Source organism: Sapajus apella, unplaced genomic scaffold (genome assembly GCF_009761245.1).
Source record: "Sapajus apella isolate SASKATOON/1434 unplaced genomic scaffold, GSC_monkey_1.0 scaffold19, whole genome shotgun sequence".
Classification (NCBI taxonomy): Eukaryota; Metazoa; Chordata; class Mammalia; order Primates; family Cebidae; genus Sapajus; species Sapajus apella.
The window spans coordinates 7,298,335-7,319,779 of NW_022436959.1; the positions used below are offsets into that span (position 1 = coordinate 7,298,335).

Below are 21,445 nucleotides of genomic sequence, written 5' to 3' on the forward strand. Positions count from 1 at the left end.
GAATGCGCTTGGCACATCTGAGGACCGGAAGGGTCTGTGTGGCAGGAAGGTAGATCATGAGGGGGGGTTGAGGCCAAGGCAAGCGCTTAGGTTTTATTATAAAACATGGGAAGTCAGTTCAGGTGAGGTGGGGAATAGTGGTGTAGGGCCGTGGTGGCCCCACAGGGTCGTTGGGTGTCCTTTACGCTGTGTTGAGGTGCAGGATCTGAGAAGTAAAGAGACAGGACACTGAAGAACTGATGAAGAGCATCTGGACTTGGGGGGCCACACCACCTGTGAGTGGATATCAGTGGTGGCCCCCAAATGCCCAAGAGCATCTGTATTTATTACGTATAAGCAGGGGGCAGGGTCGTGAGTGAGGTCATCATGTATAGGCTTAGTAATAGGGCTTACATAATCACGTGAGTCACAGGTGCGGGGACCACACCATTATGTCACCTGGGCAGAGGTGGGCCATGTACAGCAGGGGGACGTGCAGTGTGCAGTAGTAGAGGGTCGTGTACAGAAAAGGGGTCCACCCCATTAGGTCACGCGGCAAGGAGGTGGGCTGTGTGCAACGGGTGTCATACGCAACACTTCCTATCTGGGGGCTGGAGACTTCAAAGGATTTCTAATAGAAGGGTACTGTAAGCTTAATGCAGTAGGAGCTGACAGACTTGTGCTCTTCTCTTATGATATTTATGGGAGGATTCTTTGAGTAAGCACAGAAACCAGAAAAGACTGACAGGGTGTACAGCCACTGTGACTGGTCACACCAGAGGGGTTCTTCTCCCTCGGTTACTTCCAGGATCTCAGGCCTGAGGCCTACTTTCCACAGGAACTGGATGCAGGGTACTACAACTCCTTTATCAGGAGGAGAGGCTCTTGCTCCAAGCCTGCCATACAGCGTATGCCCTTTCAGGGAGGGATGCCACCGCCTGGATCTTTGGTTCTCGTCCTGGTCTGGCTGCTTTCCCAGGTACTGCTTCTGTTCTGTGACCGCTCTAGGTATTCCTCTTACTAAAACTACTATATGGTTATATAGAAGGATTATATACATCAGCACTAAATGTGTCCGTACAGCTCCGACTACAATACCTATATGATTATGTAGAAAGATTATATAGAACTAAGTAGATATAAGTATTAAGTATGACTATAGTAACTAGATATATGTAAGAAGTAAGTTATACTTGCAGCACTAATTCTATAAACTAATATATGATTACATATGCAGGATTATATAAAGGAAACAGCTGAGCAATAACACTATAAACTAAGATATTCTTCAGGCACTGGTTGTGCCTGGGGTCTGGACAGTTCTCCTTCCTCGGTGCCCATGGGGGGTGTTACCCACATAGTGGTGACATGATCTGGATTATATTTTACATAGCTCCAAAATGACTGCTGGGTAGAGGCTGGCTTAGAGTCAGTCTCCCCCAGCAGTCACGTGAATCTATTTAGTACCCCCACTTCAGTACTGCAGTAAGAGTGAGGCGGGGGTTATAAGCAAGGGGACAAATTAGGAGACAATATGAAAAATGACAGTGGCTTAGAGCATCTAAGCTGCCCCTACTTCAGGCACTGTTCTCAAACAACTCTGCTCAGGAGGTGCTCATACTATCATCCTGATTTTACAGATGCAGGAAGTATGGCATAGAGGCCAGGCACAGAGGCTCATGTCTATAATCCCAGCACTTTGGGAGTCCAACGTGGGCAGATCACTTGAGCCCAGGAGTTCGAGACCAGCCTAGGCAACATAACCAAATGCTGTCTCTACTAAAAATAGGAAAATTAGCTGGGCATGGTGGTGACGCCTTTAATCCCAGCTACTGGGGAGGCTGAGGCACAAGAATTACTTGAACCCGGGAGGTGGAGGTTGCCGTGAGCCGATATTGCACCACTGCACTCCAGCCTGGGCAACAAAGCAAGACTCTCAAAAAAAGAAAAGAAAAAGAAAAAAAAATGTATGGCGCAGAGGCACAGAAGGGTTAAATAACTTTCCCAAGGCACACAAATATGGGGAGCTGAGGTGCAAACCCAAGTAGTCTGAGCCTACAGCCTGTGTGCCTAATCTTCATATCACACTGCCTCCTAGACAGGTAAAAATTGCCCCAGAAGTATGAAGGCAGAGACCCTATTTGTATTCTAGATAGCACTCACGGGGCACAAAGTAAACCCTCAATAAGTGTTTGTTGAATGAATGAATGAATGAATGATGCGAAAATACTTTTGTAAACTGAGAAATGCTTAGGTAGATATTCTTATTTGTTAGTCCTTCAACAGGAATTACATTCATTTTACATTTTGTCTAACGCCTAACACATTTTCCTGGGAAAAAGAAAAAAACTGAGGCAGGACACTTACTAGAAGCAAACAGTAGCTCACAAACCTGGCCTAGGACAGATTCAAGAGGACTGGCTAAGAAAACTCCCAAGGCTGGCATCTTGTCCATTAGAGCCTCCAGACCTTGGGAGAAAGTTCCATTCTATCCAAGGAATTATCTGTCCCCCCCCCCCCCCCCCACCACCACCACCATCATCTTCCGTCTTTCTATCCTATTTGAATTGTCTGTTTAGATGACACTTTAAAGCATTTTTCTCACACAGGTGGGAAAACATTTAAAACATGGGTAGCCTCAAGAGAAAGGCGTGATATAAATAATATAATACTTCTGAATGGTGGTTGGATATGCACATTCATGGAGAGAACAGCCTTTTGGCTTCCTGGCCCACTTACTGTCTTTGGAGTCATTTCTTTGGGTATGGCCAGGGCAGTCCCAGCAGGAAGGCTGTGTGGGCTTTCCCCAGTGAAATCCAGAACCATGAACCACTCTTGCCCTGTTTTACACGGTTAAGAGGGAGAAACGACGCTGGCAGAAGGAAGCCCAAGCTGTAAGGGACCCTAACCAAACCCGAACATTTTACCCTCAGCTGGATTCTGGTGCCCTTTCCGCTGTATCCCAGGGGCTTTCTCAAATTTTTGCAATGGAGTGAATCCCTTTTTAATGATCTCCCACTTCTTCCAATAACATAGAACACTTACTTACTCACTTTACCTACAGTTATGATGGCCTTACAGGAATTAATAGTTCACTCGGCTCTTCTGGAGGCATTCTGATTAGCCCCATTTTACAGGTGAGAAAACTAAGGCTCTTTAAAAAATGTGACAAGCTCTAAATTCTGGGGAACCCCAGGTTTCTAACCCCAAATATGTGGGGCTCTTCCTGTGTCTCAGGGACTATTTGGTGCATTACCTATATGAACGCCTGGGTGCTGGCATTACCATATTCATTTTTTTTGGATGTGGAAACTGAGCTCAGGGTGGGCACTGGAGCAGAGTCACAGAGCCAGAACTCAAATCTGGCTGTCACACAAGGCCCTTCCTCTTCTGGAGTGCCACTTCTGGAATGCCCAGGTGGATTCCTGCCCTCCTCAGGGGATGTGTGTGGGCGGAGGGAATGCTTTATTGGCCAGGCAAGCACAGCTTTCACCTCTCCAGGACCAAGAAAGGAGGTCTTGCCATCTCCCTAACTCCTTCGTGAACTTCCCGTGGGTGGTCAGGGTGCACGGTGGCGGGACCACGGCCCAGCTTTGTCTCCTCCACCTGAGGAGCCTGCACCAGGCCACGCCCCGCGCCACCCCACCTCCGCCCGCAAGGCTGGTGACCACACTGTCACCCGCGACCACGGCCGCCTCCATCTTACATTTGGGGACCATTATTTATTCTCCGTCCTTACAAACACTTCATGACCGCCGGGCTGGCCCCACTCCGCCCCTCCTACCCCGACTCCCTGCCCTCTGCAACCCCTTCCTCAACTGCCACAGCCGGGATCCCAAGTGGGAGCAGGATTCAAAGTGGAAGGTTTGGACACCGCAGTTCCAGTTCCCAGTGTGAGCCGGGTCTGGGGAGATTCCCTGTCATCTGGAAAAGTCAACGCGCTTCGGCAGGGCCAGGGCCGCCGCCTCGGCTGGAGAGAACCCCCGCCCGGGCCACATACACCTCGAGGGCAGCTCAAAGAGGCGGCGAGGGCAGCGCGGGGGCAGGGGAGAGACGTGCCCGCGTGTGCGCGTGAGTGTGCGCGTGTGAGTGTGAGTGTGTTGGGGTGTATGCGCAGGCGCGCGTGCGTATTAAGATCCGGGGTGTAATTCCGCAAAGGAGGTCCAGGAGACCGGGCATCGCTAGTGTGGACGAAGCTTTGTGTCCAAACAGGCAGCGCAGGGACTAACCCGCGAGGGCGGGGAGCAGGGTTCTCCTGGGCGAGGCAATGCGAGGAGCCGGGGCTGGGCACGGGAGGGGAGCGGGATTCCTAACCCGGACGGGACGCCTGGGTGTGGGAAGCTCCGGAAATGGGATCCTGCGGGAGGTCCGTGCGCCCCAGCCCGGGCTGGTGGGACGTTGGGGTCACCCACTCCCCAGGGATGCTCCACGCCAGGCACGCGCAAGGGCCGCGAGGTGACGTTCCCGAAACAGCGCCCGCAGTAGCGGGGAGAGGGGTGGCCTTTAGGGGGACGCCACACCTCCAGCCCGACCCGGCTCTCCGGATTGTCCCGGCGCCAAGCCCGCCGCCCACCCTGCCCCACCCGGGGCGCGGAGCCCGCTGCGCCCAGCCCGGGGCTTCCCTGGCGGAGCGAGTGGGGCGTGGGGCGCGGGGCGCTGGGCGCGGGTTACGCCCCCCCACTCGGCGCCCACCGCCGCCCACCGCGCGGGAGCTCGGGCGCAGGGACGCACCGCGGCGTCCACACTCCCGCTCGTTCCGGCGGTCCCTCCCCCAGACACTCACAAAATTGTCGCCGCAGCCGTTGTCCGGACACAGCACGTAGAAGGAGACGCCGGGGTCGGCGTAGAAATCCATCCTGCGCTCTGTCTCCTCGGTGGCGATGAGCTCGAAGGGCGTGTTGGAGCACCATTTCTCCGCAACGTCGGCCAGCTGCTGGAAATCCATCGCGGCCGGGCGCCCGCCGCCGCCTCCCGCCGCCGCCCGCCCTCCCGCTCCTCGGCGCCCTCCTCCCGGGCGGGCAGCGCGGCGCTCGGCGCAGCCTGAGCGGGCTCCTCCGGGGCCGGGCTGGGCCGGCGGGGACTGTTTACATGCGGTGCGGAGCGGGGCGGGCGGCGGCCGGGGACAGCGCGGCGCCGCGCCCGCGGCTCCTCCTCCGCCCCGCCTCCCCCCGCCCCCTTGCGGGCCGCTGGGGGCTGGCGCGGCCGGGCCGGGACGCGGGGCGGCGGGAGGGACGGCCGGCACCCCCGCGGGCGCCCGGATTTTCCTGGGCGCTCCCGCCCCCCTTTATTTTTAAACGAACCCAGAGCATCCCGGGGCCCTGGCCAGCGCGGGGCCGCCCCGGGCCGTGAAGTCATGGGCCCCAGCCAATCACCGGAGCCTGAGACCGCGCCGCGGCCTGCGAGCCCGGTGACGTCACAGCGCGGGCCTGGAATCCGCGGCTTCGTGGGTTACCTGGAAGCTGTGCGAGTGGAGTTAGCGTGTCTGTGGAGTTAGAAAGCCCAGAAAGCGTTTCCCCGAATGCGATGTAAATGCAAGGGAGGCCACAGAACTGCAGATAACTTCGACCTTGTCTGGTGCTAGCAGTGGAGGAGCTGAGAAAATCTAAAGAAAAGGGAGTTTTTCTTTTTGCAGAAATCAAAGTTCTGTTCTCCAATTGATTTAAGGTAATGTGTCTCCTTAATGCATTTATCAGACACTAATATGAATGCTCACTTGCCAAGGAAGGGTGTGTGTGATTTTTAAAAAATTTGCGTTACATAAAGCTGAATATTTCTTAGAAATAAGCCTCCTAAGACTGGCTTCAGTATTGTTCAGCTTGAATTCACATGGCATAATCCAAAAAGGTCAAGAAGATAAAGAACATTTTAAAACAAGAGTGTGTGGCCCAACAATTACACCTGCTGGGTGCTCCCTGGCTGCCATGTACAGGACAGGCATTACTGGATTGCAGAAAACTTTGCACTAGAGTCCTAGCCCGCAGGACTTGAATACTACAAACGCAGATACATTATAAACATTGACGCAGCTTTTTAAAGTGCGTCTTCTGAACCAGGCACTGTGCACGAATTTACATTCCCAGCACCATGTATATGTGCTTCCTTTTCTCTGCATCCTCGCCAACATCTGTTGTTTTTAGACTTTTTAATCTTAGCCATTCTGACTGATGGGAAATTGTATCTCACTGTGGTTTTAATGTGCGTTTCTCTGATGATTGGTGGATGTTGAGCATTTTTTCATATGTTCATTGGCCGCTCCTATGTCTTTTTTGAGAAATACCTGTTCATGTCCTTTGCCCACTTTTTAATAGGGTTGTTTTTTTCTTGTTGAGTTGTTTGAATTCCTTGTAGATTCTTGATATTAGTCCTTTGTCAGATGTGTAGTTTGCAAATATTTTCTTTCATTCTGTAGGTTGTCTCTTTAACCTGTTGATTATTTCTTTTACTGTGCAGAGGCTTTTTAGTTTGATTAAGACCCGTTTGTCTATTCTTGTTTTTGTTGCGTTTCCTTTTGGGTTTTAGTCATAAAATATTTGCCTAGGCCAATGTTGCAAGGAATTGAATTCTGCCAACAACCTGAATGAGCTCAAAAAGTAGATTTTTTCTCAAACTTGTTGTATTTTCCAGACAAGAACTGAGCCTATTACCATGATTTCAGCCTTGGGAGAACCTGAGTGAGAACCCAGTGATACAATCGCTGAACTGGGACTTCTGACTTTCAGTACTGTGGGCTAATAAGTGGGTGTTATTTTAAGCAGTTAGGCGGGTTTAAATTCTTTCATGCAGCAATAGAAAACTAATACACAGGACAATGAAAGAGACAGGCATATGAATATAAAAATTCAACAGGCTGTTGTAAAGTTACAAAATATTCCTTAAAAAAAAAATGAGTGTCTCCAGATAGCATAAGCTTCCTTGCAATTTTACCTGGTTCCACCATTTAAAGCATAATATGTGTTCCAAAAATGAAGAATTCCTTACATTTGAGACGAAAATACGAAAAATACATTCCTTTTTTCCTTTTTGGTAAGGAGGTTTTAAAAAAAAAAATCCATATGTTTTAAAATGTATCAGGGAAATTTGCTCCAAATGATGAATGATCACAATTATGAAGTTACATTTATTTAACAAATAGTTTTTGTCAGAAAATGAAAAATTCTTATAAAAATAGAATTTTGGGTACAAAGTAATTGCTCGATGAAATGGATACTGTTGGGTTTCCTTAGAAAGGCATTGGGAAAAATAGCAAAAGCTTCAGCGCTCCATGTCCAGGTTGATTCCTCCCTCTGCCATTTTAAGTTTTAAGTCCATCTGCAACTTCCTTCCTTGCTCTGAGCTCAGTTGTCTTTTCTGAAAACAGGGACAGCAGTGAGATAAAGTATGTAAGGTCATTACTCCAGAACCTAGCACATAGTAAGAACTCAGTAAAAGCTGTTACTACTCTTAATCTGCTTCTTAAGGGATGATGAGTAGGAAGATCAGCTAATGAATTTTTAAAGTAAAATTCAGGAGTGACATGAGGGTGATATGATTGGGAATACTGGTCACAGATGAACCTAATCTCCTTTTTTCCAAGTCTTTAGAGTAGGGTTTCTTAACAGTAGCACTTAGTGATATTTGAAGCCAAAAATTCTTTGTTGTCAGTGGCTATCCTGTGCACTGCAGGATTTTTAGCCACACTCTCTGGCCTCCACTCACTAGATGCCTGTGGCATCCCCCTCTACCCTCCCCTCTCTCCAATGTCACAAGCAAAAATTTCTCCAGATGGCCGGGCACAGTGGCTCACGACTGTAATCCCAGCACTTTGGGAGGCCGAGGCAGGTGAAGCACAAGGTCAGGAGTTTGAGACCAGCCTGGCCAGTATGATGAAACCCCATCTCTACTAAAAATACAAAAATTAGCTGGGTGTGGTGGCGTGCACCTGTAATCCCAGCTACTCAGGAGGCTGAGGCAGAAGAATCGCTTGAACCCAGGAGGCGGAGGTTGCAGTGAGCCGAGATTGCACCACTGCACTCCAGCCTGGCAACAGAGCGAGACTCCATCTCACACAAAAAATTAAAAAAAAAAATTTCTCCAGACATTGCCAAACGTCCCCTGAGTGCAAAATTGCCCCTCCGTGAGAACGACAGTTTAGAGAAAAGTCTTGTAACAGTCATGTTTTGGTGATTTTTACAAACTAATAGAAAGGGTGTGCACATAAAGCAGCTGAAATTCATCCTGGAAAGTTCATCTGCAGAAGTTGCTTGAAACTTGGTTCCCTTAGAACAACTGGAAAAGCCACCAGTTGCTTAGCTAAGAAGATCGTAAACCTTTACCCGGCCTCTCTCCTGCTTGGGGAGAGTCCTGTGAGGCATCCTAGGATGTAGGGATGTATTTAGGCCTCATGTACAGGGCAGTGGTCATTTCAGAACTCCAGCCAGGTGTTTTGTGCAGCCACTAGGTGAAGAAACACCAGGGGCTCCTATATCCCCTCTTTCTTGTGTCCCCATAACCTTTGGCCATGATTTGGAAGTAGAAGGAAAATTAAAACTTCTCCCCAGTCAGGCACAGTGGCTCACACCTGTAATTCTACCACTTTGGGAAGCCAAGGTGGATCACTGAGCCCAGGAGTTCGAGACCAGCCTGGGAAACATGTTGAAAACCTGACTCTACTGAAAATACAAAAATCAGCTGGGCATGGTGGCATGTACCCATAGTCCTAGCTACTTGGGAGGCTGAGGTGGGAGAATCTTGAGCCCTGGAGATCAAGGGTACAGTGAGCCATGATTGCACCACTGCACTCCAGCCTAGGTGACAGAGGGAAACCCTATCTCAAAAAATAAAACAAAACAAAACAAAAAACTTATCCCCACCAGTAGGCAGAGTTGTACCGCCTTCAGTGTATTTAAGAAATGTTTCTGTTCATTTATAGAAATCTGGACTTTGCTGTCTCTGAAAATAACCATTTGCCTTTGAGACATGTGTGTTGGCAAGAAGAGGAGGCATATTCAGACCCCACTGGCTAGGACATCAGGAGCCCAAGATGGAATGCAAAGGCCATCCTGGCCTGTCCTGCTAATGCTGACTCTTCTGCCCTGTTCTCAAGTTCTCCATGGCTTTTATTCTAGTATAAGTTTGATGTTAACATATAATTTACCTTCGATTCACTCCTATGTTGTAAGTCCGTTTAGTTAGCCCTACCCTTTGATAAATCTGCTCCATCCACATTGCTTTGTGGTTAGGTGGTAGGAGGAGGTAGGTAGAGAGGCAAGCATAGCTGGTTCCACATTCACCCTTCAGCTGAGCCCAAGGTCGTCTCATTGTATCAAGAGGGACTGTAGACCCTGGGTCCCAGGAGATGGGGGTCAGGAGAGAGGTGTATGATTTGTCACAGGGGTGATGGGAGAGGTAAAAAGACCGTAGGATCTGGAGAAATAACTCCCAGGAGAGCAACACAGGAAGGTTGAGAGCTGTCTTCTTCCTGTACTACGCTCCAGAACAGTGAGCCCAGCCGTGGGGTGGGAGGGTAAGTAAAGCGCAGACATGAGTTAAGCCTGTGCCAAAGTTCATGTATCACTGCAAATAGAGTCTGAAAGAAAATCACGTTGGACGATCAGCAGAAGTTGAAGATTTACATAAATGAGTCACTGTGATTTACCCCAAATGCGCCCAGTAAAGCTCAGGAAAAGGATTTCCTTTAGCCTTCCTACTCTGGGGCGAGGAAAATTCATTCTGAATTTTGTTTCTGAATCTTCCAACCTTAGTTTGTACAAAATTACTTCTTTTTTGAACATTCTTCTAAAAGGTTGGATGTAGAATTTGAGCAAGTTAGGGGTTACAGGATTTGGCTACGTTTGCCTTCAAAAATGCCTAGCTGATCACATTCACCTGGTAAACATTTTCCTTTTATATATGTCAAAGAAACAAATACTCACTTATGATTTGGCGTTTAGCTTCTTTATTCATTTAAACACGTCAGTATTCTGTCTTCTTCAATGATGCCCTCCTTGCCCATATTTTCAGCTAGAACAGTTTCTCATTTTCCTTATTTCTGAACACTTGCAGTGACTTCCTTCACTGAAGCCCAATGCACAGAACTTCCTTTTCAGCAAAATCTCAGCGGTGGTGCTAAGGGACTAACATAGATTTTAAGGTGACAAAACCATTATTTTAACATTTTTCTCTGTTACTTTTCTGATAATGATGATAGTTCTGTCTATTATGTTTGCTGAGGCTTACTAGGACTCAGTGATATTAGCTCATTCTCTAGAGAGAGGTCCCAAGAGCATTACACCAGATCTCCTATGAAGATGTGGGATTTCCTCTAGGAAAAGGTGTGTATCCAGGAAATACACACCTTCTAAGCCAGAAGCTGCTGTTATTCCATGGCACTCTTATCTCTTATGACACATCCATTTACTAAGATTTCGTGATCTGGATGACATCACAGAGTGCTTTACTCCAGCCTGCCCCAAATGGTGAGTGTGCATGACTATAGGATATTGAAACAAAATCAACAATACTTTCTTAAAAACCACAACAAAATTCCCTTCATTAGTTCATTTAGTCTTATGTAACTCTTGTTCTGAAGATCTTGGGTTAGCAGTTCTTCAGACTCAAAAGAGTCCTAGAGATCTTGACTGAATTTACTCATCTGAGCTTAGAGTTATCTAAGAGATATCAGCTCAGAAAGTTATACCCAAGAGTCTGTGTTTTAAAGTGTCAGCAATTTGAAGTATCCAATACGGTCCTTCTCCATGAAGCTCTTAGACTGTCTTTCTTCGTTGAAGACATAAAATCTGGCCTCTGGCTTATAGCAAGGCGTTCACACAAGCCTGCAGGGCCTTCACACAAGCCTGAGACAGTCCTTCTTGGTTGAAGGCAGAAAATCTGGCCTGTAGCTTATAGCAGGGCCTTCACACAAGCCTCAGAGTCAAAACAAAACAAAACAAAAAGCAATCTGTAGATGGCAGAGACGTAGAGTGGCTGCGGTTAATTTATAACTGGTAACCCTCAAATGTGACAGGTCAGATAAGGGTGCATAATTATAATGCAACCAGTAAAGAAATGTGGTTTCTTCTGTGGCATGCCAAACAAAAATAATAAAGCCATTGCAAAAAAGAAAAAAAGTAGGCAAGTTGTCTCTAAGGATAATAATTAAGTTTGCATTAAAAAAACTGATTTATAAAAATGGAGGAACACAATTTTTATAGAGAAAAATAAATTGAGATATAATTATGAGATATAATATACCAAAAATATGAAGTAAAGAGATTGAGCAGTAAGGCATAGGCATTTTGTTTTTTATAAAACTCCATAGTTAAGTCTGATGTGTACCCCCTTGAAAACAACTAGCCTAGGAAATAGTAATTTCCAATTAAAAATGTAAGACTCTGGCCAGGCTAAGGGGACATTTTAAATAACAGGAATTAAGATTGAGAACACTATACTGTTGTCTAATATAATTAGGCAAAGTGTTGTCAGGACTCTAATAAATACAAGAAAACACAACAAACCAATTTCTTAAGAGTTTGATCAGTAGTTTCCTTGAGGGTAAAAATAAATTATGGGCAGCCAGGGCACTGATAAATCTCCAGGGTTTTCCTATAAATTCCAGATGCTCCTTGGCTTCCCATGGGGTTAAAGCCCAATAAACTCATGGTAAGTAAAAAACGTCGGAAGTCAAAAATGCATTTACTACCCTAATAAACCCAGTTGAAAAACCGTAAGTGAAACCCTTGTAAGTTGGGGACCATCTGATACCATTTCTGAAATAGTTACATTAACAATATTTTATCTATACAAATTTAACCTAGGGAAGACTAAGTACCTCTTCTGGTTTGATAACTTTTCTCATGCAAACCCTACCATAGTAACACATCAAAGAAACCTAACCCTTATCTTTTTATGTGATGAAAGAAACAAGTTTGTGATTTTCAAGGGACCCACTGGAAGATCTCAAAGGTATTTTAGGTGTAAAAGAGATCCTAATTTTCTGTACACTTAAAAACAGGGAAAATGGTAAATTTTATGTTCCATATACTTTACTACCATAAAAAAGGTAAAAAAAATTATGATTAAAAAATGCCGGAAAAAATTCTAGATTTATTTTATTTTTTTCCTAAATTTAAGATCTAATTTTTTTGGAGAACAAAAATTAAAAAACAAAAACAAAAACTTAAGATATTTGAATGCTTAAGATAGGATCGTGGGTGCCTTAGAAACAATACTTTATTACTTATTTGAGTCACAATAAAGGACTTTGAAATAAACATAGAAGGTAACATGATTAAAAAGAACCTTTGCTCTTTCTTAAGTGAAAACCTTTTGTACTTTTTCTTCCTAAATAGTCGAGGATCTAGTCAGGTCAACAGAAAGCACAGGAAATTATTCTGGTGAGACCTGGAAGCTTTGCTATCCAGGCAGATTACGCAGCAAGTAATGAATGACCTTTTACATTGTCGGCGAAGGCATTAATCAGTAAACCAACAAAAAAGGCTTACCAAAATTAGGCAAACTTTGCTAAGATTTCAACAGATTATGGAGCTCCTTTTCGACTCAAGTGTTATAAACGAAGGCAAATAAAACTCACTTTCCAAGTCTGTCCTCCATTTTGCTCTTTCCTATCCCACACAAACTGCCATTGAACAGATCTCAGGGGTCAAAACTAATTTTATAAAAATAGTAAAATGTTATTTGTATTAACATGCATTCATCATTGGTATCTTCAAATGAATCACTAAATATCTTAAAGATTTTCAGTTTCTATTTTTAATACAGTAAATATTGATAGTCATAACCCACATACCAGAAATTCTTGGGGTCCTCAATAAGTCCTAAAAGTGTAAAAGGGGTCAGAAACAAACAAAAAACAGCCCATCTACTCATCTACTGCTTTAGGACAAAATTACTCTTCTTCCTTGGAAAACAAAAGCACACACACAGTTGTATTTCTTTGTAACTGCTGTTTCTAGTTTAGTCTTAATAATGCACATTAAATACATTTTAACCAAAATAACTGACATCTGTTTATAATGACCCAAAGATATAGCCTCTCTGTAGCATATAAAAATAAGAAGCAAAAATGTATAAACTAGGATTAGCAATCAATGTTTTGGTATTATACCTTACCTGGTTGCATATACTAGAACGTCACCTCAAACTAGCTTAACTAGAAAATGAAATGTACTGGGTCAGGTAATTGAGAAGTTCAGGAATTAGATAACTTCAGGCATGGCTAAATCTAGGTGCCCAAAAAGTGATCGGTTATCTGTCTCTCTCCATCTCTTGGTTCTGTTTTCCTCTATGCTGGCTCTGTTCTTCAGCAGGCTGTCTTCTTGTGCTGAAAAGACAACCCATAGCAGCTCTAAGTTCATGTGATCCTTAATGTCTCAGAGCTCAAAAACGAGATTTCCACATTCTCTCTTTCTGTCTAAGTGTCTGATTATTTTCCCTAAAGAGTCCTTAAATAGCTCTGCTTGGAGCTGAAGCCCACCTCTGGGCCAATCACTGATGCTAGAGGTCTGTGATACTCTTAAAAGCTCAGCCTGGATCCCCAACCCACCCCTGTGTTTGAGGACGGGGATCCCTTGATTGCAAGATCTACCACATCATTTAGAAGAGGGAACAGCTCTTCTCTGCACCAAGTATGATACTGAATGTTTTCATTAAAAGGCAGGTTTGGTTAGTGGAAAGAAGGTCAGACTGGCATTTAAATGACCTAGGGTTTCGTTCTAATTCTACCATCCCCCTAATTGTGTGACCTTCGGTAAGCCATTTAACTTCCTTGGACACCACTGTTTCATCGATAAAATAAATGTGTTGGATTAGATTATGTCACGTCCAAATGTCTATAATTGTATTTCACTAACTCAGGAAGAATCTGCAGGTTCATTCTTCTGTTCTGGGACTCAAAACAGATGAGAAGATGGAGAAGTAAGTTCTAGTTGTCTTAGTCAATGGTCTTATGGTTGTCAATAATAGGAACTCACCAAGCTAGCTTAGGGGGAAAAAAGCCCAGAATATTTCACAGAACCCAAGGACAGGAGTGGGCTTCATGACAGCTGAGAACCAGGAACCAGAAAACTACCAGGAACTACTATTTCCAGTCCCTTTCTCTCTCTCCCAAACCTCCTCCTTTTTGTCTGTCTCTAGCCAGATCATCCCATCCTTTTACTTTGCTCATCAGTTCTGTTTTTCTCTTAAAATATCCACTTTTCTGCTTCTCCGGGGATGTGGATGAGAATGCTTTTCTATGATGGCAGCTTCTGCTCATCAGTTTCCATTACCCTCATTCCATCTAACAGGATGTCTATTACGGAACCCCAGCTTCAATTCGATTGGCTCACCTCAAACTCAGAAGTCCATTCGTGACCAGGAGAGCAGAGTGATCCATCAAAAACATTATGTCTTATGGAGATGGAGATATTATCAATGGAAGGGGGTACTAAGCTGGGAAGACATTATAAAAGGTATCTATTTCAACAGTGGCGTTGCGGTAGTTTTTCTATACATATAAGTGCAAGGTATTACCATAAGGAAAAGAGAAATTTACAACTATAAGGCTTTTAGACAACCATGATTTTTAAAAAACAACTTCCCAGAAGGGGGTGAATTCATAGAATATAGGAAGCTGAATGTGAGTCATAATAACCTTATTTAAGAACGTGGGGGCAAAAAGCCCAGTGGAAAGTGTAGCCAAAAGCGTAACATAGGTAACGGTTTTACGGTCTTATGTGATCTATGCATATTTGGCAGTGAGGACACCAAGAGATCCATATATAGATACAGTGGTATTTCTTTTCTGAAACAATTAGAATAGCCAGATGGGCCAGTTTTCTACAGCAGCATCTAAGCCAATGTGTTCTGATTCTACCTCTTAAAAGAAAGGCCATCTGATGGACGCCCAGGCAGAATCACAAAAAGTTTCACACTGACATTCTCATTTCTTTAGTCAGAGCTCTTACAGTGCTTTATATGCACATATAAAAATCTAGGCATATTACTTTCCTTTATAGGTCTCTAAGGCTCACCTAGTTCAGCCCTCCTCAAAAGTTCTTTGTGGCAAACATACCAAGATAGTTGGATAGAACTTCTATAGAATGAATAGCTCCAAGCAACTCTAGGCCTGGGCAGGAAAAGTGTGAACACCCTGGTATGTGCAGGACAGAACCACATTGACAAGGCCCGCATCTTTCCTGGAAACAGCAATTTGCTAGTTTTGGATCTTTGACCCTGCTTATTTATTGATTTAGAAATTTAAACAGCATCCTCTCCAAAATGTGCCTCTGGGCAGAGATACAAAGATTAAAAGTCATGCATGAAGCCAGCCAGCCCTTTTTCTTTGTGAAGGAAAGGAAATCAATAAATTATAAGTTCTTTGTCCTTTTATTTTTTTTGAGACAGGGTCTTGTTCTGTCACCGAGGCTGGAGTGTAGTGGCGCAATCTCTGCTCACTGCAACCTCCACCTCCCAGGTTCAGCCTCGGGAGTAGCTGGGATTACAGGCTCCTGCAACCACACTGGGCTAATTTTTGTATTTTTAGTAGAAATGGGTCAGGCAGGTCTCGAAGTCCTGACCTCAAGTGATCCTCCCACCTCAGCCTCCCAAAGTGCTGGGATAACAGGCATGAGCCACTGTGCTTAGCCTATAAACTGTAAGTTCTTCATCCTTTTGGCCACTCCTCTCTTACGATGGTGGCCCAAATCCCTCTTGGGGTCTGTTTCTGACCACTGCCTTTCTGATATCTACCCTGAGCTGCCACTTTCTAACCAACCTCCCATGGAAGAAAATGGCCCTCCCCTATATGGGTCAAAGAAGAGGCAGACCTGAAAAAGAGAAAAAGATATCTATTTTTTCATGTTGACCCCTGCCACCGCTGCTTCCTAGTAAATTACAGTATGTATCCCTTGGTTCTACCATGGGGCCATTGTTACATTTTTCCCACAGGTTAAATAGATTAATTGGAAAATGTACCATGATTGATTTGGTAAAGAAAGTCAGCTCTCTGGTTGTCAATATGTTACTGGTGCTCCTCCAGCAAAGGCAACCATGGGTTGGCCTTCTGTCCCAGTGTCCTTTCTGTTTTAGCATTTGTCTTGGAAATAATTGTCCCAGTTTGGATGATCAATTATATGATCATTCTACCTGTGGTAGAATGATCAGAGAAGCAGATCAAAAACCTGCTTACGGTGTTTGAAGTCACCTATTTGATCCTATTATCTCTTTTTTGTGTGTGAGATGAAGTCTTGCACTGTCGCCTAGACTGGCGTGCAGTGGTGCGATCTCGGCTCACTGCAATCTCTGCCTCCTGGGTTCAAACAATTCTCCTGCCTCAGCCTCCTGAGTAGCTGGGACTACAGGTGTGCGCCACTATGCCCAGCTAATTTTTTTGCATTTTTGGTAGAGAAGGGGTTTCACCATGTTGGCCAGGATGGTCTCAATCTCCTGACCTCATGATCCACCCGCCTCGGCCTCCCAAGGTGCTGGGATTACAGGTGTGAGCCACCACACCTAGCCTTGATCCTGTTATCTTTAACCAAAGCAAGTTGGCCACCAATCAAACCGATCTGAATAATAGGAAGTTTCAACTAATACTCTCAAGTGAACATGCATTAATTTCATCCAAGCTAGACCTGACTGGTGACTTAAAGGTGGTTCTTAGTTGTGTTTTTTTCCAGTTTCTCCACATGGCTATGTTAAATTTAGTTTAGCGTGAAGCTGCCTCCTTACATATTTAAGTTCAGCCTAAAGGTGTAACTAAAACCTAACTGGTTAAATTACAACCTAACTGGATGTGTAAACAGACTGTTGTAAGCTACACTTGCACCAGTCACAGAATTCCGACCAATCATAGGCATGCTGATTTTCTTTATAGGGCTTAGTTTGGCCAATCACAGGCATCCAACTGTTCAAACCGTATTCAAATAAAGCGAACACTCAGCTGTAACCAATCCAGCTGTTTCTGTATCTCACTTCCGCTTTTTGTATGTTACTTTGCTTTTTTTTATCCATAAATGTTAGCTGACCACATAGAAGCCCTGATTCTAGAGACTGCCCCATTCTCAAATTGTTCTTTACTCAATTAAACTCTGTTGTCTAAAGTTTTTTCTTTTAACACCTGCCAACGTGTTATTTTCTGTTTTTTTCTTTTGTTTTGTTTTCAGTTATTAGCATTATAGCCATCCTACTGAGTATGAAGAGGTATCTTATTGTGGCTTTGATTTGCATTTCCCTAACAACCAAGTTCTTAGCTGTTTGATAGCACAGAGAAGACTGTTTGCTCTCAGAGGCTTGCATTGTATCTTAGAGGTTTACTATTCTCAAAGCTGAGAATATAGTAGGTGTTAACAAATCTCTAATTCAGCAAACAATCGCAAAGACAGCCTGAGTTTTGTATATCAGCTCAGTACCAATAAAAAAGTTATATTTAGCATCAGGAGGCCAGAAGATCAGAGCACATAAATACATCCTAAAGACTGTGAGGACAGGTTCCTAAGGTGACAAATTCACACCTCAACATGAAGCAGGATGGAAGCTTTAGAAGGTCTCTAATCCATTGCAGCAAAATGGTGGCTGAAGGTCAATTACCGTTAAAACAGGTATAAGCTGCTGTTTTCATCTCTGGCAGGAACCTCTCCAGAGGAGATGGGTGCCCACTTCCCAGAGGTGTTTGGTGGATTAATATGAGTAAAACACTCTGTGATGATAAGACTTCTGCTGCAATTGACGGGAGGGTGCTCTTATTAATGAGACTTCCAATTCTGAGCATTTGCTACATGTAAGATACCGTCCTTGGCAGTTTCTTAATAGCTGAGAACGTAATGTGTGGCTTTGAGACATTATCTCAATCTTAGTAGCAGCTACTTCCCCAGGCTGTAGCGTGGGCTCTGTCTGGGTTTAGATCTGAGCTCTGCCATGTACTAGCTATGAGATTTAACCTCCGCATGCATCAATTTCCTTATCTATAAAGATGGAAATTAAAATGCCCACTTCTTAGGGTTGTTTTCAAGATGTGCTAAGTTAAATTGGTTAACTTCCTATATGGAGAGAAGTCAATACATGCTAATTCCCTTTGCCTTCACTTAAAAATAGGAATATTACAGATATTATTCTTTCTATTTTGTAGATGGGAAAAGTGAGGCATTTTTTCCACAGGTCCCACAGTGACTGAGAAGTCGTCATCTTTTGGGGTGTTCTCCGAGCTCACAGCCATTTCTAATTCCCTGGGGACTGTCCCCTAACTTGAAATGATGAACCCATAGCACTCATGTCTGTCCCAAAGGCCAATGCCCCTCAGGCCACCATTGATTGAATGGAGGAAGACAGACATGAGACTAAAGTGGGCCAATCAGATTCTTGTGCAAGAATTTGAGAATGAGTTTGGACACAGTGGCTCATGCCTGTAATCCCAGTACTTTGGGTGGCTGGGGCAAGTGGATCACCTGAGGTCAGGAGTTCGAGACCAGCCTGACAAACATGGAGAAACCCCATCTCTACTAAAAATACAAAATTAGTCAGGCGTGGTGGCACATGCCTGTAATCCCAGCTACTCGGGAGGCTAAGGCAGCAGAATTGCTTTAACTGGGTGGCAGAGGTTGCAGTGGGCTGAGACGACACATTGCCGTCCAGCGTGGGCAACAAGAGTGAAACTCTGTCTCAAAAAAAAAAAAAAAAGAATTTAGAAATGAGGCTAAGATACAGAAAGGTACAATCTGCATATGGCTAAAACTATATCACATAACTTAGGCATCAATGCCACTATATTCTGTCGGATGGGAGACATGGAGAAAGATAGGGCTCAGAGAGAGAAGACAGAAACAGATATGCAGTAAGAAGCAGCCATGGCAGCTGAGAAAAGATCCCAGTGGCTTTCCAGCTCCTGGTTCTTTCTCAGCCCAGCCCATGCCTTTCCCCTTGGATTCTATGAGATGCTCACCTACCTGCTGAGTTATCAAAAGGTCCCGCATGTTGCTTCTCATGGTTTGGTGGGCAAGATTTTCACGGGCCACAAACTCAAATAGGCAAGCAATTGAGCTTTATTTTCTTGTAACACATTTCATTTCTCTTTTGAGACCTCATTCTACCTGATGGCCGATAAACAATTAAGCTCCAGATAGATCCAGTCATTTCAGGGTTTTCTCAGGTATTTTAGGTCTCACTCAACTCACATATTTCCTTTTCTTCAGAGGCATCTCAGGGCTTGCTGGGCATCCTGGCCCAGGAGAGGTATTTAGTCCAGGAAGATCCCCTGGAGAGAGGCGTCACCCAGATGTGATGCATCCCGTCTCATGCTAGGTCATCATGTTCTGCAGGTCACTCTGCACCTGCCTGATTCTAAGTGACAGCCCTCCTGGGCCACCATCAGACATTTGTGTGTCCCTTTTAGAAATGAATCGACATCTCAGTTTTTAAATTTGTTAAAAAATAAAAATATGAATAAAGTCTTGGCAACCTTTAATCTATAGGAAGTAGAGTTGTCTAGTTATTCTTCTAATCCGTTTCTAATATCTTGTTGACAACATAAGCTTTGTGTTTTCGTTTTCTATTGTACACACTAAAATTCTGAAACTTAAAATTCTTTTTCTCATAATTCTGGCAGTTGTAAATCAAAAATGTTGTTTCTTAAAGATTTTAAATTTAATATTTTTCCGGAGAGGGGGTCTTGCTCTGTCACACAGGCTGGAGTGCAGTGGAATGATCATGGCTCACTGCAACCTCAAACTCCTGGGCTCAAGTGACCCTCTCGCCTCAGCCTCCTGAGTACCTGGGATTATAGGTGTGTGCCACCACGCCTGGCTAATTTTTTTTATTTTAGTGAAGATGAGGTCTCACTGTGTTGCCCAAGCTGGTCTCAAATTCCTGAGCTAAAGCAATCCTCCCACCTCAGCCTACCCAAGTGCTGGATTTACAGGCAGGAACCATCGTGCCTGGCCCTAAATTTAATTTTTAACAAACTATATTTTAAGGTTATGATTTCTACTACCAATTTTAAGAAACGAACTTGGAACTAATTTGAGTCTCAAGAACCTAACTAGGAACTCAAATTCATTTGGCCAAGGCATGGCATAGTGCTAACTTAACTGGGAAGGACCGTGGGGTAACTTCTAGGAAATGCACACATACATATAATTTCATTGTATGGCATGAGTTTGAGTTAATTTCTCAATTACTGTGAGCTGAGAGCCCCAGTCTCCAAAGAATGCTTTCCATCCTTGACCTTGCCTGCCTCTCGCAATTTCCAGATTGTCTCCTTAGTAATGTTCAATCTGCCTTCCACAGCCATTACGTCAACTGGGCACAGATGCTGGAGGGCAGACGGAAAGGCGGTGACAAAGTTAGACCTACATTTGCAAGACCAAGTGAAACACACGCCCACTCTCCTAAAGCCAAACTGCTTTTGGAAGGCGGGCAGGGGAATGCCATTCCTTCTTGCATACTTGTCATTCCCAGCCTGGGTTTCAGATCCTTTTTATACATGGCCTGTGGAGAGACTTGCTGCTAAATTCTGTTATTTCACAGCCCATCTCTAGCAACTGTGTTGGGGAATGACTTCAGACATTCCAGGCTTTGCTCAGAGAGCAATTTTCAACAAGAAAGCTAGAATGGGGGAGTAGCTAAGATTTAGTTGCCGCAAATTGGAGACCAGAAATATGAAGTTGTTTAGAGTAGTCAATGAAAGTCATTTCTGTGGGAGAGAAACAACATGATCTTGCTTTAAATGTAAGGCATCTATCAGCGGTGCAACATTAATTAGGATTCCAGGGCTCTTAGTGTAGCTATTCCCTTTTTTATTTCTAGGTTGCTAGGAGCAGAAGAGTAGATTAGCAGAACAGCCAATCAAATATATGCAGGAAGATGCTCCCCATTTATCCTTAAGCTTCTAAGACAGAAGTTTTTCTTCAGTTGTTTGTTTTTTAATGAATTTTAATGATGTAAGAAAAATACAACATACTATTGGGTGAAAAATGGCACATATAAACAGTTGTTCACACATGAATCCAGTTATATAGTACACATATATACACAAACACATATATGTGTGTGTATATCTAAACACATATAAGACAAAAAGGAGAAACATATAAATCATGGCCATTTTTAGGGAGTGGTACAATGGGTAGTTTGCATTTTCTTCCCAACACTTCTATGCATGTCCCCAATTTTTTATGACTCTTACCAAGAGAAAATAGTTAACATCATACTTTTTTTTAAAGGGTAGAATGAGACTCCTAGTTTTCTTAAAAGAAGGTATGGGAAAACAGTCTGAAAACTCTCCTGATATACTGCCTTAAAATGCTTGACAAAATACAGCAAAAATTATTTTAAATGCATGAATGAACTGGCAAGAGAGAAAGGAAGTCTCCAGGTGTGTCAGTAACAAAGAGGGAAGTGAGTGGTAAGGATGTGGGATGCTGCCACAGCTGGGGTTAGTTAAAAAACTGCAGCAGTTTTTAAAAGGCTACACCCACACTGAAAAGAGCAGATTAGG

General features: G+C 44.2%; 2 protein-coding genes across 4 annotated transcripts in view; both read right to left on the reverse strand.

Moving 5' to 3' along the window:
• Window positions 1-5,349, reverse strand: part of MTURN (maturin, neural progenitor differentiation regulator homolog) — a 31,799-nt gene extending 26,450 nt beyond the window's left edge. The window contains exons 1-2 of one of the 3 annotated variants that reach the window (XM_032286898.1): window positions 4,763-5,349; window positions 4,392-4,455 (exon numbers count right to left, since the gene is read on the reverse strand). In XM_032286898.1, the coding sequence (XP_032142789.1) occupies window positions 4,392-4,455; window positions 4,763-5,334 (636 nt within the window). In that variant the 5' untranslated portion in view covers window positions 5,335-5,349. The remainder of the gene's footprint in view (window positions 1-4,391; window positions 4,456-4,762) is intronic. The other 2 variants (XM_032286899.1, XM_032286900.1) reach the window with 2 other exon arrangements.
• A 1,690-nt stretch (window positions 5,350-7,039) lies between these two features.
• The window catches only part of PLEKHA8 (pleckstrin homology domain containing A8), a 96,681-nt gene continuing 82,275 nt past the window's right edge, over window positions 7,040-21,445 (reverse strand). The window contains exon 13 of the mRNA XM_032286896.1: window positions 7,040-7,326. Within this exon, the coding sequence (XP_032142787.1) occupies window positions 7,271-7,326 (56 nt within the window). The 3' untranslated portion in view covers window positions 7,040-7,270. The remainder of the gene's footprint in view (window positions 7,327-21,445) is intronic.